Raw genomic sequence first — 16437 nt, 5'->3', positions numbered from 1 at the left:
CTCCGTCGAGGACGCGCCGAGAAGGCCTCCTAGGTGCCGCGTCGTCTCGCTGTGCCTCGCCGCCACGGGGGTTCACCCCCCACTGCCACACGACCCTCCCGACACCCCACAGTGAAACCTCACCATTCGGGGGGGGGATTTTTTTTTAACTGTTAGAAAGATGAAAGAACCTAAAACTGGGGAGTACCTAAGGTCAACCTGTGCACTGCAAGCTGTTACAATCTGTCTGGCCACTGGGTAAACACCAGTTTTCTCAATAATCGAACCAAGATGTTAAAGTGAGGGCGTTACAACGAGGAGTGCCCTAGCACCACTGGCCCCTCAGCCGTCTGAGCATGTTTGGGGAGTGCAATGATTAAGCGTGTCTTCAGGAGCCACACGGGCCCGGGTTCGAATCCCACCTCGGCCTCCTCCTAGCTCCGCGAGCTCGGGCAGTGGCCTGAGTGTCCATTTCCTCACACATCAAATGGGAAGGGGCACTTTCGCATCACAGGAAGGCGAGATGCTCTGAGCACAGCCATGGGGGGGGGGCAGCTGCCTCAGGTGGCAATCCCCAGGCTTCCTCAGTGAGGAGGGCCCTCTCAGGGCAGTCGGGACCCCGAAGGCATCCTGGGCCCCCCGCCTCACAGGCGAGCTGTGGCCTGAGTTGCCCATCCGGGGACCCCCAGGGGATGCACCAGAATTCCCCTCGGAGACCATGAGGGGGTGTGATGGTGCAATTTCATTTTTAACAAGAAAGGGCGTCGAAAGCCTCTAAAATCCTCGAGACTGAGGCGTAACATCCGCGTGATGCTATTTCATGCTTGCAGAGAACTGTATTTTCTCAAAGAACTTTCACAGCTGTCATTAATCAAGACAGTTCTTCCTGAGGAAATAAAACAACAAAAAAAGTCAGGTGTTCTTAACCAGTATAACTACCGTCAGTGCTGCTACCGCCGCTAAGTAACAGGAGCTGGGGTAGCAGAAACAGTGATAGTAATAATAGTAGCATTAGCAGCTCGTCCTGGCCACCTCCTTGTGCCAGGCATGGTTCCAAGGACTCTGCGGACGCTATCCCACAGCCCACTGAGGGAAACACTAGCATCAGTCTCATTTTACTGATGAGGAAACTGAGGTTCAGAGAGGTCCCATGCCCATCCTGCCTGCCTTTACACTTTCTAGTGGCTCTAAGAGGCAGGTTGTACAGAGGAGGAAACTGAGGCCCACAGGGTGTTGCGACTTAGCTGGTCAGGAACGAAGGTACACCTTGGGCCCAGGCCGGCCGGACACAGTGCCCATGACGCGGTGCCATGCTGTGCCTCAGCTTGTCTTGGGGTTCAGGACCCCCTCCCCAAACACTGCCCCTCCAGCCTTCAGTTCCTGACCTCCCCAGGCCCGCACTCGCTGAGGCTGCAGGAGGCCACGGGCTGCGAGGACTGAGGAGGGCGCTGAACTTCCTGCCCGCTGAGGACTGGGGTCACAGCGGGGGTCCAGGGTGGCGAAGCCTGTCTGTGGGAGGGGGCAGGTGCGGAGGGCGTGCCTGGGGTGGAGAGCCAAGCTCGCTTCCTCCTCTTCCCGCCTCTCCTCAGACCTGCTCGACCTGTCACCAGGGGGCGCCAAAGGGCCCTAAATCGCCAGCTTGGGCACCCAGCCTGGGGTGGGGCTGTCGAGCAGTCCTTAGACACTCGTTGGAGCAATAAGGATTCTCAGTCAAGTGAGTCTGTCTTGTGGCTTCATTCATTCATCTTCATTCATTCATTCAACAATCATTTCTTAGCCCCAGCTGGGAGCCGGGAGCCCATTTCGAGAGCCCCCCCCCAGTCTAGGAGGATACAGACGCAAAACAGACCTGAAACCCAGAGTAAGCTGGGCTCTGATGGGGGGGGCAGGGTTTTCGGGGGGCCCAGAGAAGGCCCAGGGGTTTGGGGAGGCTGGGGCCGGTGGGGAGGGGCACGGGGCGTCTTGTCAGCCAGCCAAGAGCTCAGGCACTGATGGGAAGGTGACGGGAGCGTAAGCCTCCCAACATGTCTGGGGGCTTCATCCTTGCTGCTCTGTCTGCTCTCACCACTCCAGAGGCACCAGGCAGATCCTCAATCCCCCAACCCCTCCTCCAGCCCAGGCACGCCCGGCTCCACCTGTACCCTCGCTAGGGCACGCGCAAAGGGCTTTACAGTTTGCAAGGTGCGTGGAGAGCACTTGCCCGCTCAGCCCCGGCCATCTCAGCCCTGGGCCTCTTCTCTCGGTCTTTGCTTCTCAAGCCTCCTGACTGGCCCTGGAGCCACCTCCTTTAGGGCCCACTCGCCCTGGGAAGCATTTGTGGGGGCCTCCAGTGCCTCCCCTCCACTTCCCCACTCCCCGACTCCTCCTCACTGACCTTCCGGCAGGAAGCACTGTCTGTCTGTCTGCACACCTTACGGACGGCTGACTCACCAGCCAGAGCAGCCTGTGCGATTCTGGGGGGCAGGCGGGGGTCTAGAATGGCAGGAGGCACAGTCCGACAGGCCATCGCTGCACCCCCATCCTCTCCTTGACTTGGGGGGCACACCTGGAAGAGGGCCCCTGTTGCCATAGGGCGGGGGTGAGGCCACTGATGAACAGGCGCTTTAAAGAACATTATTTCTAGCCTATCAGAACGCCTGAAAGGATCCCCCAAACTCACGGTTTCTGCCCTGTTGCCTGAAACCTAAGATCATGTGTGGTTCAGAGGGAACCCCCCGGACTCCCGCGCCAAACCCCAAGCCACACAGTTGAGAGGGGAGCAAAATAAAACTTGAGAACAGGGTCTTCCCAATTAAGTCGCCAGTTGGAAACAACCAGGCAGCAGAAGATGTCTGGAGGCTGGGGGAAGGGTGCTCAGTGGTGGCAGAAAACAGCGCCCCCACAGCCTCAGCGGGGCACGGGGACCCCTCCTCAGCCACCAGGCCAGCGCCACCCCCTGTCTGTGCTGAGATGTCAGATGGGGGCACCGGCTGGTGGACACAGCCATAACCTTCACCCTCAGAAGGGGGCCTGCCTGGGTGCGGGGGCGCGTTAGGGAGTGTGCATGTGGGTGCACAGGAGCGGGAGGGGGTGGGGAACACGTGCCTGCACGTGTGAGGGGGTGGGTCTGAGTGTGCCTGTCGGTGTGTAAGAGCGCCAGGAGGTGTCTGTGAGGATGTGAGTGTGAAGGGGGGTGTTTGAGGGTGTATACGAGCGCGAGTGTGGCTGTGTGAGAGCGCCTGTGTGCTGGAGGCAAGGAAGGGGGCTGGTGCGGAGGGAAAACGCCGGGCGCAAACTGGTGTCGGCAGACTGGACAAAAAGAGAAAAGTCTTGTCTCTGCGTCGGGTCTGGAGAGCAGCAGAAAAAAGGAGCTCTTATTGGTGGTTGTCAAGGAGATGGGCCTTGGGGTTTGCTGAACTTTCTTCGCTTCAAGCGTCCTGCCTGGCGCTGAGAGGGGCCATTTATTTCCACGGGGCCGCCCTGGGCGGGGGTCCCCGGGCCAGGCCCCCCACCCCCCACCGAGGCCGCGAGGCTCAGGTGCAGACCCAGGCCGGGCCAGCGCCCGCCCCGCCGGGGCCTGTCACCCCGGGGCCCAGGCCTCGCCTTCCCGCCCTCCCGGGGCATCCCCCTTCCCGGCAAGGGGGTCAGCCGGGGGACGGCCGCGGGCGCTGCCGCCAAGTGGCCCATTGTCCGGCGCGGAGCTCGCCGTGCGCCCCGTTCCAGGCGCCGGCCCGCGTCTCGTCCGCGCGACCAGCACACTCAGGGCCATTGTCCTCGGGGAAGGTTCCAAGTGCGCATTTGTCTTGCCGCAAATTTAAAGCCCTCCTCCCGAGTGCTCCCGTCCGGCCGCGCCGCCCGCGCTCGGCACCGAGGGTGCTCAGCCGCCGTCCCCCGGGGGCGCGGCCCGCGCGCCGCCTCCCGCCTCCCGCCCCCACGCGGACGCCGCGGGCCCCTGGCGGAGCCCTCCCCGGCGGGAGCGTGCGCGCCGGGCGGCGCTGTCCCCCGAGGGCGGCCCGCCTCGACGACGGGGCACGAGGAGGGGCAGGGCGCGGGGCGGGGAGCCCCCCGCCGGCACCCCGCGGCCCCGCGGGCGGGCCCCACGCCCCCACCCCCCACCTGCCGCCCGCCCCGAGGGGAGGGGGCGGCCCCCGAGGCCCGCGCCGCCCCTCCCCCCGCGGCCCGGCGGCGGGCGCCCATTGGCCGGCCGCCCGTGCCGCCCCGCCCCCCGCCGGCCGCGGCCAATGAGCGCGCGCCTGTCAGCTCGTCAGCCGCGCCGGCTCCGTGGCTCGGGAGCCCGAGCCGAGCCAGGAGCGGGGAGCGCTCGCGGGAGCGGCCGGTGGGGTCCGGTGCCCGCGGCCCGCACGCCCGGGGGCCCGCAGGCGGCATGGGCGCGGCGGCCGTGCGCTGGCACTTGTGCGTGCTGCTCGCCCTCGGCGCGCCCGGGCGCCTGGCGGGAGGCAGCGGGCTCCCAGGTAAGCCCCGGAGCCGGCCGGCGGGCGGGGGGCGCGGGCGGCGGCAGCCCCGGGCCCGGCCCCCCGGCCCCCGCCGTCGGCTGCTCTCCCGGCCCGCGCCGCCCCGCGCCCCGCCTCTTCGCAAAGTAACTTCGGCGGCCGGGCCGGGCGCCCCCCACCCCGCAGCCCCGGCGGCCCCGGGCTCTGGTGCCGGCGCCAAAGCGCCTGGGGAGGGTGGGCTGAGGCCCGGGGCGGGCGAGGCGGGCGCGCGACGGAGCCCGGCAGCAGCACTGCCGGCCCGGGGGGCGGGCCACGGAGACCCCGCGGCGCAGAGGGGCGCGCCCCGGGGGAGAGGGGCGCGGGCGGGGGGAGGGCCGGAGGGGAGCCGCGCGGAGGGCAGCGAAGGGAAAAGGGCCGACACCGAGGGGAAGGGGGGCGGGCCGGAGGTGGAGGGGTAGACGGACTGAAAGGAGGTAGAGGAGACAGACAAAAGGACGCAGGAAGACATCCAGAGCAGACGGACGCGGAAGGGCAGAGGAGAGGGTGGAGGGGGCAGATGGACCGCAAGGGGGAAAGACAGATGGAAAGAAGGAGACGTGAGCGACCAGCTGTGGAAGAGAAGAAGTGAGACTGACGGACAGACAGACAGCAAAGGAGCGAGGGAGACAACGGAGAGAAAAAGGGGTGGAGATGCCTGGAGAGTGGCAGAGAGGGGACCTCATGGACAGACAGGCAGACAGAAAGGGAGGAGACAGGCAGACAGAAGAAAGGGCAGAAGAGAAGACAGACGAACAGACAGAGGAGATGGGTGGGGACACAGGGAGAGGGTGTCGACAGCTGGAGGAGGTGGGGAGGGAGGGGACAGATGTCCCTCAGAGCCGGGGCAGAGGTGAGGCGGGACATTCTGCCCTGGCCCTGCCCCAGTGGATTCTGTGGGGAGCCCCCTCCCCGACCCCCCCTCCCTGTCCACACCCCATTGTCCGGATGGGGCTCTCCCACGGAGCCCAGGGCACATTCTGTCCTCCCAGGGTTGCAGAGCAGCTTGTGCCCTTTCTCTGGGAGGAGGGGGGTCCTGCTTGCCTGCTGTGCTGGGCTCCCTCGGTCCCCATTGTGTGTGGGGGGGGGGGGTCTGCTTCCTGGGAGTCACACCCTGCAGGAGGGTGCCAGGCTGTTTAAGGGCCTCCCAGTTGGAGCTGGGCTGCTTTCCACTCTGCCCCCTGGGAAGCTGGGCCCTGTCGGCCCCCGTGTGTCTGGAGGACTCTCCCAGGCTCTGGGGTCCACCATCCCTGCACATCTGCCCCTGTGTGTGCCCTCACCCTCTCATTCCTCGGAGTCTGACTCTCTCTCTGCCTAGGCCCCCCACCCCGCAGCCCACGTGTGACCCTAGGAAGGCCGGTGACTGTGAAATCCCAGCAGCAGGGCCCTAGCACAAGAAAGCAGAGACCGGCGATGGGAGGGCGTCCCCAGCCCAGGCCTGGTGGGGGACCAGTGGCCTGTGCACCTCTCCCTCTCTCCTTGCGTTCCCCTGTGCTGTCCCCACCCCAACCTTTCAAAGAACACCCAAAGACATATTTATGAGGTGTGTTAGGAGGAGCCCTGGGGGGTATCTTAGAGAGGCCCCCACCCCTAGATTTAGACTCTGGGTGCCAACCAGGGCGATAAGTCTGAGTGGACATCCTTGGGGACAGATTACTCTAGGGTGGGGCCAGAGGCTTGGAGAGATGAGGCATTTCCGGACTTCTGGAGTGGCTGCCCTCCTGGGTCCTCTGTCTGTCTGTCGTCCGTCTGTAATTTGTTTATAGCTGGCAGGAAGTAGCTCAGCATGGAAGAAAGCTCTGGACCTGTTACTCTGTTGAGTCCAGGCTCTGCTCCAAATGAGTGACTGACCCACAGCACACCACCCTGGGCTCGGGTTTCCTCACCCATAACCCGAGGGCTTCCCCTGGGGTGTGGCGAAAGCCGCCCCTGCCCGTGCTGCCCTGTGCTCCTGAGGGGCCTCTCCCCACCTGGACTGTGTGTGCGTGTGTTTGGGTTGGGGTACGCACACTTCCAGACTGAAGGTGTATGTATGTGTGCATTGGGCAGGGGGGTGGTGCATGCCAGGAGCCCTCAAAACCTAGACTCGACTCAAGTTGGAAATTGGGGTGTGAGGCCAGGTCCACATCTAGATTTCGGGGATAGGGAGGAGAGAGGATAGGTGAAATCAGAACGATCCATGAGCCCGGGCTGCCCAGCCGAGGGCGGGGTCCCGCCACTGGGGTGTTCCAGTTGGGGGGGCATGGAAGCTAGATTAAGAACCCTGCATTTCCAGAACCTGGGGAGTGGGTGGGATTCCATGCTCAGGTCACCTGCTTGGAATCTCCTGGCTTGGCCTCAGTTCACTGCTCTGCCCTAGTCTCTGTTTCCCCATCTGAAACCCAAAGGGGCAGTATTTTCAATTTCTCCAAGGACCCTTCTGGCTCTCAATTCTGGAATAAAGACCGTGGAGGAGGGTGGAGTGATGCTTGGGGGATGCAGAGCAAGACAGCAAGACACAGAGAAGTTGCCACCTTTTCCTCGCTGCAACCCTAAGCTTTAATTTCCTCATCTTTTTAGTGGGAATTATAGTCCTACTTACTAGGATTGTCGTAAAAATACAGAAGACCAGGGGTGTGAGTTGCCTTGTGATGCCAGGTGGCTACTGTTGTTGCTAATTACCCCAAGAGGCATGGAGGGTGGGGCAGAAGGCTGTCCTTGCCCCGGCCACCAGCTTCCCTGCCCACGCCTGACCTGTTGTTTCCCCTGTCCACAGGGGCAGTCGACGTGGACGAGTGCTCGGAGGGCACAGATGACTGCCACATTGATGCCATCTGCCAGAACACACCCAAGTCCTACAAATGCCTGTGCAAGCCAGGCTACAAAGGGGAAGGGAGGCAGTGTGAAGGTGAGCCCACTGAGCCCCCCACTGCCCGTGGCTCTGGCTGCCCCATTCCAAGCCAGACAGGGGCTCAGCCCCCAGCCCTGCTGTGAGGGCTGACAGCCAGACCTCAGCCTTGGGAGGGAGTTGCAGGCTTCCCAAGAACATGGCTGCTTCCCTGGAGGGTGGAAGTTGGAGTTGTGGGGTCCCCAGCTTTCACCTGGGTTTGAAAGATTTTGGTTTTTTTTTTGAGGAAATTGAGACAAAGTGTTGAGTGATGTATTTGAGCATCCGACGCCAGCTGGACTTGGGTGATGGGTAAAGGCTCCCCACCAAGGTCCCTAACTCCAAATCAAAAGCCAGCCTGTGTGGCCTGTAGAGTCCCCAGAGGACTGCGCAGTAGCCAGCCACAGTGTTGGAGAGGCTGGCTCAGCTCTCCCATCTCAACCACCAGGGCCCAGATAGAGACCAATGGATTTTTGCCGTCCGCAGCATCCTTCCCTGCACCTGGGGTGCTGGTTTGACAGTCTGGCTTAGAACCAGCCTCCCTGGCAAGGTCAGGGAGAAAAGAGCAGCCCGGGTCTTCGGAGCCCAGACTCCCCAAGTTGGACGCAACCTTTGGGAGTCTTCCTCCATGAGGTCTGTGTGGGAACGCTGACGTCACACGTCTGCAGCAGGGCCTGGACATCCGGAGGCTGGAACCAGCTCTCTCCGTGATGGATGTGCCTCTTTGATGAGAATCACTGACCCAAATCTTCCCTGTCTGTCCCTATTTTATAGATGAGGAAAACTGAGGCTCCAAGAGAGGAAGTGCCTTTCCAAGGTCCCCCAATGGCAGAGTGAGGGCTAACCCCTGATTCCCACTCCATGGCTCTCTAGCATCTTCTCTTCTCCCCCTGAGCCCTGCCAGCTTAATTTTTCAAAGCATGAGATTCATGTGAGTTAAGTGGCACACAAGAACAAGATGGGTACCTAGTCTTTCTATATGAGGTTTTACAGGTACTAACGTGTTGTCATCCTGGGATGCTGACATTTGTTCATCATCTCGTTTCTTGAGCATCTACTTTGGGCCACGTGCCATTATCAGCATCATCCTAGATCACCCCAGGTTTGTCCACATCCCTGGCCTTGCATGGGGCCCAGAGGCCTGAGTGGGGAGCTGGCACCTAGCCCACACACCTCCAGAGGAAGCCAGGCTGGAGTCCCAAGAGGGCAGGAGTCTTACCTGAATGAGGACTGAGTGAGGACCAGAGCCCAGGTTTGGTGGGCCCGTATACAGTTTAACACAGTGGTTGGAGCACAGGCTTTGCAGTTAAGCTGCTTGGGTTCAAATCCTACCTGTGTAACCTGGACAAGTTACTTAATCTCTGTTAAGTAACTGGAGATAATAATAGCACCCACTTCATAGAGATAGTGTGATGTAATGTATTTGGTGCATTTAAACATAGCCTGGTACGTCGAACACACTCTATAAGGATTAGATGCTATTACTGTGATGCTGTGGATGATGAAGGGGTGACATTGATGATGATGATGATATTGATAATGATGTTGCAGATGGTGACGATGATGATGGTAGTGTTGATGAAATGGTGACATTGATAATGGTGCTGGTAATTGTGATTTGAGGGTGACATTGATAATGGTGACATGATGGTGATGAAGATGGTGACATTGATGATACTGATAACTGATCTGATGATGGTGACGATTGTGATGTTGATGCTGCTGCTGCTGTTGATGATCGTGATCATCCTGATGACAGTTCTGATCAAGAAGCTAATGGTCACGGTGTGGATAATAGTACTGGCGGTGATGATGGTGGTAATCAGGATCTGACTGATGATGGTATCGCCCAGTGTGTGCAAGGGGATGAAGTTCATCTTTTTCCAGCAATTCCCAGCATCTAAAATGGGTGGAAAATGGGATGTTCTGGTTCATTGACTCTTTAGACAAGAGATATGCCTATCTCTGTGTCCCCATGGAGACATGCAGACACGTGTGCCATTCACAGATGACAGTTTACCAAGAATGTAAAGTAACAAATACCCACGATAGAGGCTTTTCCCTTTGTTCAACACAACCTACTTCAGCAGTAGTAAATACGCTGCCCCCTTCTGCCACAGAAGACATCAACGGCCAGCCACCATGCCCCCCAGACAGCCATTTCTGCTTTTGAGGAAATCTCTTTTCCCTTCCTGGGCTCCTGCATCTGCAGTCTTAAGCTGGTATAGGGTTCTGCTGAGGCTGGAGCTCGGGGGGAAATGAGTCCCTAGCCTACAAATCTCATAGATTTTGCAGTTTACCGTGATAAGCACAGAGGACAGGCTCTCAGCAAAGCATGCCCGCAGAGCATGGCTCCCCGTCTCCCCAGTTCTTCACAGGAAGCGGGCCTAGAATGGTGGTGGGGAGTCCTGTGTGGGGCTGGCTGAGCCTCTTAAACCTTCATTCCCCCTGACCATGTCGCCTGGACTTCCCGCTGCTTGTAAACACCGAGGGGTGAGGGCAATTCCCTGACACACGACAGGGCTGTCTTGCCGTGGGCCCCAGGGGACGTGGAGGGTTGACTCGGCCCCATGGGTGTAGCCGCGCTGCATCTGAGCATGGGGAGCTGTGTGGGGCCACACGTGCCCAGCTTTAGGCTGCTGGGGGACTTGCTAAGGCTGCCTGGAGGTGCCTCAGCCGGTTGGGAGTCTCTGAGCAAAGCTGAGGCTATATCTCTATTTTCTGGATGAGGCCCACATCTTGACAGAATCCAAAGTAAGTTGAAGTAAACTCATAGATACGTAGCGTTGGGAGGAACTTTAGAGGGTGTTTGCAGCAGCCCCCATGTTTCACAGATGCCCGCCCCTCTGCTACCCTCTCCAGAAACCATACACACCTCTGTTTTGGCCCACGCTCCATTGCATTTATGTTTTTCTGCGTCTTCTCCTGGACTGTGGGCTCCTCGAGGGCTGTTTCTCTTGCCTAGAACCCACTACTAGACTGGCGCAGGGCTTGAAAGGCACTTGGGTGAAAGGGTAGACGGATGGGTCCCCCAGTTGCCTGCTTCACAGAGCTCTCCCAGGTGCCCCAGCAGGCAAGCCGTCACCTGTGAGCTCCCACAGCATCTGGTACCCGCCTCTTCCAAGCCCCTGTCACTCTGGGTTGCCGGGACCTTTGCATCCGCACTCAGGGCTGAGCCCAGAGCTGGTGTTGGTGGGTGGTGAGTGACCGTTATCAATCCTGGGCTCCCAGGAGAGGCCCCCCCAGAGCTTCAGAAGCTTTCTTGAAGGTTTTACAGATGAGGAAGCTGAGGCCCGAAAAGGAGAAAGGACTGGTCTAAGGGTAGCTAATGGAGATTGCTAGCAGAGGTAGGCTGGGAAGCGGCCCAGGGCAGTCTCAAGCCAGGTCACCCCGCTGAGAAGTGGCCACGCCCAGATTCCAGCCAGGTCAGCCTTGGGGTCCCAGCAGCCAGCTGGGCCATCCTCTCGGTGTGCGTGAAACCATCTGAAGGGTTCCTTAGCCAAGGAGGGTTCGATGGGCTGCAGGCACCCTTTCTTCTTTAATGCCCTCTTATCCAGTTGGTCTGCCCAACTTGGGGCTGGGAGCACATCTTTCACCTGTGTGCCTGGGAATGGCACCCTGCCAGGGCTCAGCCCAGCTCTCAGTGCAGCCACACTGAGCCACTGTCATTCCCTTTCCTCTCTCTAGCTGCACCCCAGTGAGACTGTCTTTGTCAGTTCCCCAAATTCGCCAGTTCCTTCCTCCATCAGGTCCTTTGCACCCTCTGCGTCCCCGGCCCCTTGTCGCTGAGCTAACCCTGCATGTGCACGGCTTGGTGGCCTCTGGCGCGGGGACCTCTCGGACTCCCGGCCGGCGCAGCCCTGGGCTCCTGGTCTGAATTAGCTGGGCCTGTTTGTGCTCTTTCTGCAGACGGGGTAGGCAGGGGCCGCGGAGAGGGCATTGCATCCCCCTTTACATGCTTCAACTCATTGAACCTTAATTGCCTTGTTTTCGTAGACATTCGCTAAGGAAAAGGACCAAATTATAGCTTGAATTGGGTCCTACTAATCTTAATTAAAAGCTCTCGTTTATAATCAGGACCAGGCCCCAAAGGAAGAGCAAACTGCCCTCAAATGGCTTGTTTAAATAACCAAGACCCTCTTGATAATCACTGTTTAGTCTAAACCAGCGGCACGCAGTGCCCCTTCTACATGTACTTAATTTTTTAGGCCATTTATTCAAGTGGTTTATTCTCCTAGCAAGTTCCAACTCAGGCCTTTTCCAAAATGCTATAATTAAAACTCTTGGGGGAAATAACTTTTTGTTTTGGCCGCAGTGTATCGAACATATTAATATATTCCTTTTTTGTGACAAGTTAAAAAAATAACAACCTTATGAGCATCAGAGACAAAATTAGCATGTATGTAATGAAGTAAATAGGCACTTCCTGAGTTTTATATCCCTGGGGTCTACTTGCCAGGCACTGAGGTTAGGTAGATCACAGGGCAGGTTAGTAAGCGTTTTAATAAAACTCCTAGCAACACATGCAATGATCCATTTAGTTTACTATCAGAAGAAAAAAGGTCTTAAATCAGTTGCCTTTCCTGGGGAATGATGTCCACGACCTTATTAAATCATTTTCATCACCATTTTTGCACTCTTTAGTGAAACTCCAGATAAAATTCTGTTTTTCTGAGAGAACAGAAAAGGCTGTAGGAGGTGGGCAAGGGGAAAGGAAGGGGAAATTCTCTGCCAGTCTTAAACCGTGCAATTATGCAGGCAAACGTGCGCCTCGCCGAAGATGAAAGCACTCGAGTCCAGCAGAGCAGCAGACAGGAAGAAACTGGACGGGCCTTAAAATTCCAGGTCGTTATCAGCTAGCAATTAGGCAGTGTTGCTCTCGTCTGGTCTGCTGCCGAGTTTAGGCCTCTTGGAGAACTCTCGGAGCACATGTCTGTTTTCAGAAGGGAAAATAAAAAGCTCATGCTGTTGGCAGTGACTTTGCTTCTCTGGTCCTTAGTTTACCCGTCTATAAGATGTGCACATTGGACCGGATTCAGTTCAGTATGAAGAAATGTTCCCTGAGTGCCTACTGTGCGCCCAGCATGGTATTAGGGCCGAGACACATTCCCTGCCCTTGAAGAGCTCGGCGCTTAGTGGGAAAGACAGAGCTAGAAAGTGCAGCCGTGGAAATCCAGACAAGACTGAGGGTGGTGAAGAAGGGGGAGTGTGTGTCTCTGCTTGAGGAAGAGAGGAAGTTGGGGAGGGCTACCTGGCGGAAGTGTCTTCCGGGTCAGTTTGGGAAAGCAGAGCAGAGGCAGGTCTCTGACATCCCACCAGCCCGGCCTGTGGCTGGGAGCTTTTGCGGCCAGGATTCGGAGGCCTGTGCCTTGGTCCTTGTTGACTCAGGAAGTCCGCCTTATAGCTTACCCTTCCCAAGCCCTGGTTTCCTTAGGCATCGCCTGGGAGCTGTGACACCGTCTTGCAGGAGGGGTTGGGGGCTGGCCAGGGGCCTGGCTGCTGTGGGAGCGTGTGGAGGGCAACCCCAGGGCCTGTAGGCTGGTTTTGTCTCTCTTCCCAGGCTTAGCAGAGCTCTGCCCCTAGTCCCTGTCCCTCCTCCAGGGCCCTCTCGCCGCCTCTTGGCCCGCTTCTTATTACAGTGGCCGTATTTGTTTTTCCATCAGAGGAATGCTAACCAGAAAAAAACCATTATTTCTAAGAAAATAAACTGTGGGCCCGTTAGCCTTTGAATGCTACTGAAAATGGACATCGGCCTTCCCCGACGGCCTTTAGACAAAGGGCTGGGGGCTTGTGTGTGCAGGCTAGGTCAGGGGGTTCTCCGAGGAGGTTCTGAAGGGTTCTTCCAGATGGGCCAGGGCTGTGGCCCCTGGGAGCAGAGAGTTCAAAACCCCAGCTGGCCACCTTGGACTTCTGGCCTCGGTTGACAGTGGCGGCTGGTGCCTACTTACTCCCCCCTCCTTCTGGGCTCTCCAAGCTACGCCCCTCTTTCCAGGACCCCCCATGCCTTCTGCCTGGGCTGCCTTGATAAAACTGGCCTGAGATGTGATGGTGGGCTGGGGCTCAGGACATGTCAGGGAGGTAGATCGCCTCTGGCCTGAGAAGAACCTTCTAGCAGACAGATATGTCCCTAGATGGAATGCTGCCTGCTTTTATTTTATTTTAATAATTTAAACAAATCTGTGGAAGCAATATGGTTAATAAAAGCTTGAATGAATATTCGGCTGAAAATGGAAAGCAGCACTTTCCAGTTCCTTCTGCAGAGGCAGCTGTTTTGAACTTTTCTCCGTTTCTTTTGCACCACTAGGTAGTAAAGAAAGGCCTTTACAGGTCTTCTACTCTGAGTGAGAGCCTCCTGCCCTGGGCAAGGCCAGCAGACTCTGCCCTGTTGGAGAGTGCTCAACCAGCCGCAGGCCGCGTTCAAGCCAAGCCAGGATAAGTGGCCGGGCTGGTCCCTCTGCTGGCCCCCGCCCCCCCCAGGGGCTGAGCCACTGGGTGTGGCCTGCGGAGAGATGGTGGAACTGGGGCTCCAGCCCCTGGTGGCCTGGGGCAGGTCGGTCGACCCCTGGAGCCTTGGTGTCCTGACCGCAGAGTGCAGGAGGGGTCCCGTGGCATCGAGCGCTGGCTCAGTCCGTGGGGGCAGCTGGTGGGCTTGGCGGGACCCCGTTAGCGGCAGTCGTCCCCCCCGCCCCCCCTGCCCTGCAGGCAGGCCCGGGTCCGGCCTGGCCTTGACAGACGAGGCTCTCCTCACATGAGCTTGTGTTTGTCTGGGCCATTCTCCCCCTCCGGGCTGGCGGCTCCTGGCCTGGGCAGGGTCGAGGCTGAGGGCGAGGGGCCTGGCCTAGGGAAGGAGTTGGCATAAGAGTAAAGAAGGCAGGGAGGCGGCTTGGTCCTCACTGAGGCTGTGGGGGATTCTGTGGACTGTGGCATCAGCAGTAGGAGCAGGGACTCTGGAACCAGCCTGCCTGGGTTCAAGTTTTGGCTTTGCCACTTACTAACTGGGTGATCTTGTTAAACTCTCTGACCCTCACTTTCTTCATCTATGAGATGAGGCTAGGAAAAGGGAACACCTTCCTACCTGGGCTCTAGTGTTAAAAATGGTGCCTGGAGTGGAGCTGCTGGTGCTGCCGCTACTGTTATTTTTATTACTGTTGGAAGGAGATGCCACCGAGCTTGGGAAGAGGAAGAAGGAAATCTAATTGCACCAGGCCCGGGGCCTCTCTCGGCCGTCCTGTGGCTTCTTGGGTTCAGGTCACTGCCAGCCCCTGACTTGCTGGTAAGATGGGTTCCTCAGCTGCCTCTCCCTTGCCCCTTTATAAAGGCCAGGAGGGTGGGTTGGAGGAGCTCTAGATTCCCCTTGACAGCTCTAAGTTGGCAGCTCTGGTTTCCCAACTTCAGGTTTCTAACCGTGCCCTGTCGTGAGTCCCGGGGTGCAGCCCAGCAGAGCCTGTAGTTTGGGGACCTGGGGCTCCTCCCCTGTCTTGCACCAAGGGAACTGGAGAAGGACAGAGCTGGTAGCTGGTGGAAGGGGCCTCAGCTCAGCACCTGCCATTCGAGCCTGGCAGGCCTCCCAGCCCCCACCTCACGTCCGTCTTAAACTTCCAATGGGTCCATCCTCCCTCGACCAGACTGTTTCCTTGTCAATGAGGCCTGATGTCTGAGCCCAGGAGTAGTCACCAGTGAAGGATTTAGGGCATTTTGAGGGAAAAAGGAAATAAATAACTGGTCCTTGTCCTCTGGGTTTGGTAGAGAAGTCTCCCCTGGTTCTTGGGAACCACATACCTGACTGTGAACTCCAGCTGGGCAGGTGGCATTTGAGACCAGCTCGAAGTGAGCATTCTGGTGGCAGAGCCCTGGGGACCCAGCTAGGCCAGCACAGTAGAGGACACCGGTGGCATTCACTCTTTTTTTAAAAATACCTTTATTAGGATATAATTCACATACCATACAATTCACCCATTTAAAGTATGCAATCCAGCTGTCTTCAGTATAGTCGCAGAGTCGAATGTCCATCATCACAATCCATTTTAGAACATTTTCATTACCCCCAAAAGAAACTGCACCTTTTGTCTGTCACCCCCCAGTCCTCCAACCCCTCCAGCCCTAGGAAACCAAGTTCTTCCTCCATCCAGTTGCCTCTTTTGAACCTCATGTAAGTGGAGTTGCACAGTCGGTGGTCCTCTGGGACCAAGGCCTCGTCAGCCGTGACGGGGGCAGGCGTCCAGGCTGAGGCTGTCTCCCCTTGTATTTGTGGTGTAATTTCGCGCAGGTCAGTAACACCCTGAGCCTCAGTTTCCTTCGCTGAAAACCAGCAAGGGTGGCACCCGCCCACCTCTCAGTTATTTCCCGGAGGTCAGTAAGTGGAGGCCATGATCCCGGGCTTGCCCACCCCTTCCGCATTTCACGGCCTCCGAGGCTAAGGCAGAAGCAGATTCCTCCTTGCCCCAACTACCCGGCCGCCTTGATGGACTGGGATCGCTGCAAGCCAGAGTGACCGTGGCGTCTGAGCGGGGCAGCGAGCCTTGTCTGCCGGGCGATCCGCGAAAGCTTTGTGCGGGAGGCGCTGGTGGGGCCAAGCGAAGGGAGGAGCCAGCGCCGGTGGAGGGGAAGGTGCCCCCGGCAGGGGACAGCGGAAGTGCGGAGGTGGGGGGGGGGCACCGGCCAAGCAGCTTGAGCTCCGCGGTGGTCTCGGATCCCGAGGGGCGAGGGGCGCACTGCACCTTCCACCCTCTGGCCCAGCCACGGTCATTGTGTGCGACTGGGAGTGAGAAAGTGTGTGGATCTGTGTTGGTTTTGGGTGACCTTTGACCTTTCCCGTAATTAACTGCTGGGCCCACTTCTGGCATTGTCTCGGCAGAGGGGAAATCTGAGCGATGGATGCCAGGGGCCCACAGAGAGCAGGTTTCATTACTCAGTCATTACAAACCCGGAGCTTAACCCTGCCACCGGCCACGCAGGGCTTAATCCTTCCTGCTGGGCGCGCTGAGAAACGGCCTTCCCGTGAGCGTAATTAGCCAACAAACTGGATTAAGATTTATTCATCAGTAAGGACTCAACTTCTGAAGCCATACATCTCTCCAAGAATGGTTGCCTGATCTAAGAAGTGCCTGGTTTTCCCTAAAGCGCCCA

At 58.2% G+C, this 16437-nt stretch overlaps 1 protein-coding gene across 2 annotated transcripts in view; it reads left to right on the top strand.

Moving 5' to 3' along the window:
• Positions 1 to 4270: 4270 nt before the first annotated feature.
• Positions 4271 to 16437, top strand: part of SCUBE1 (signal peptide, CUB domain and EGF like domain containing 1) — a 137921-nt gene continuing 125754 nt past the window's right edge. For both annotated transcript variants that reach the window (XM_058308905.2, XM_058308904.2), the window contains exons 1-2: positions 4271 to 4430; positions 7201 to 7332. In XM_058308905.2, coding sequence (XP_058164888.1) covers positions 4343 to 4430; positions 7201 to 7332 — 220 coding nt within the window. In that variant the 5' untranslated portion in view covers positions 4271 to 4342. The remainder of the gene's footprint in view (positions 4431 to 7200; positions 7333 to 16437) is intronic.

The sequence above is a fragment of the Dasypus novemcinctus genome, chromosome 12 (genome assembly GCF_030445035.2).
Source record: "Dasypus novemcinctus isolate mDasNov1 chromosome 12, mDasNov1.1.hap2, whole genome shotgun sequence".
Taxonomy (NCBI): Eukaryota; Metazoa; Chordata; class Mammalia; order Cingulata; family Dasypodidae; genus Dasypus; species Dasypus novemcinctus.
Note: the sequence above shows the minus strand (reverse complement) of the source record. Positions and strands in the feature narration are given on the sequence as shown.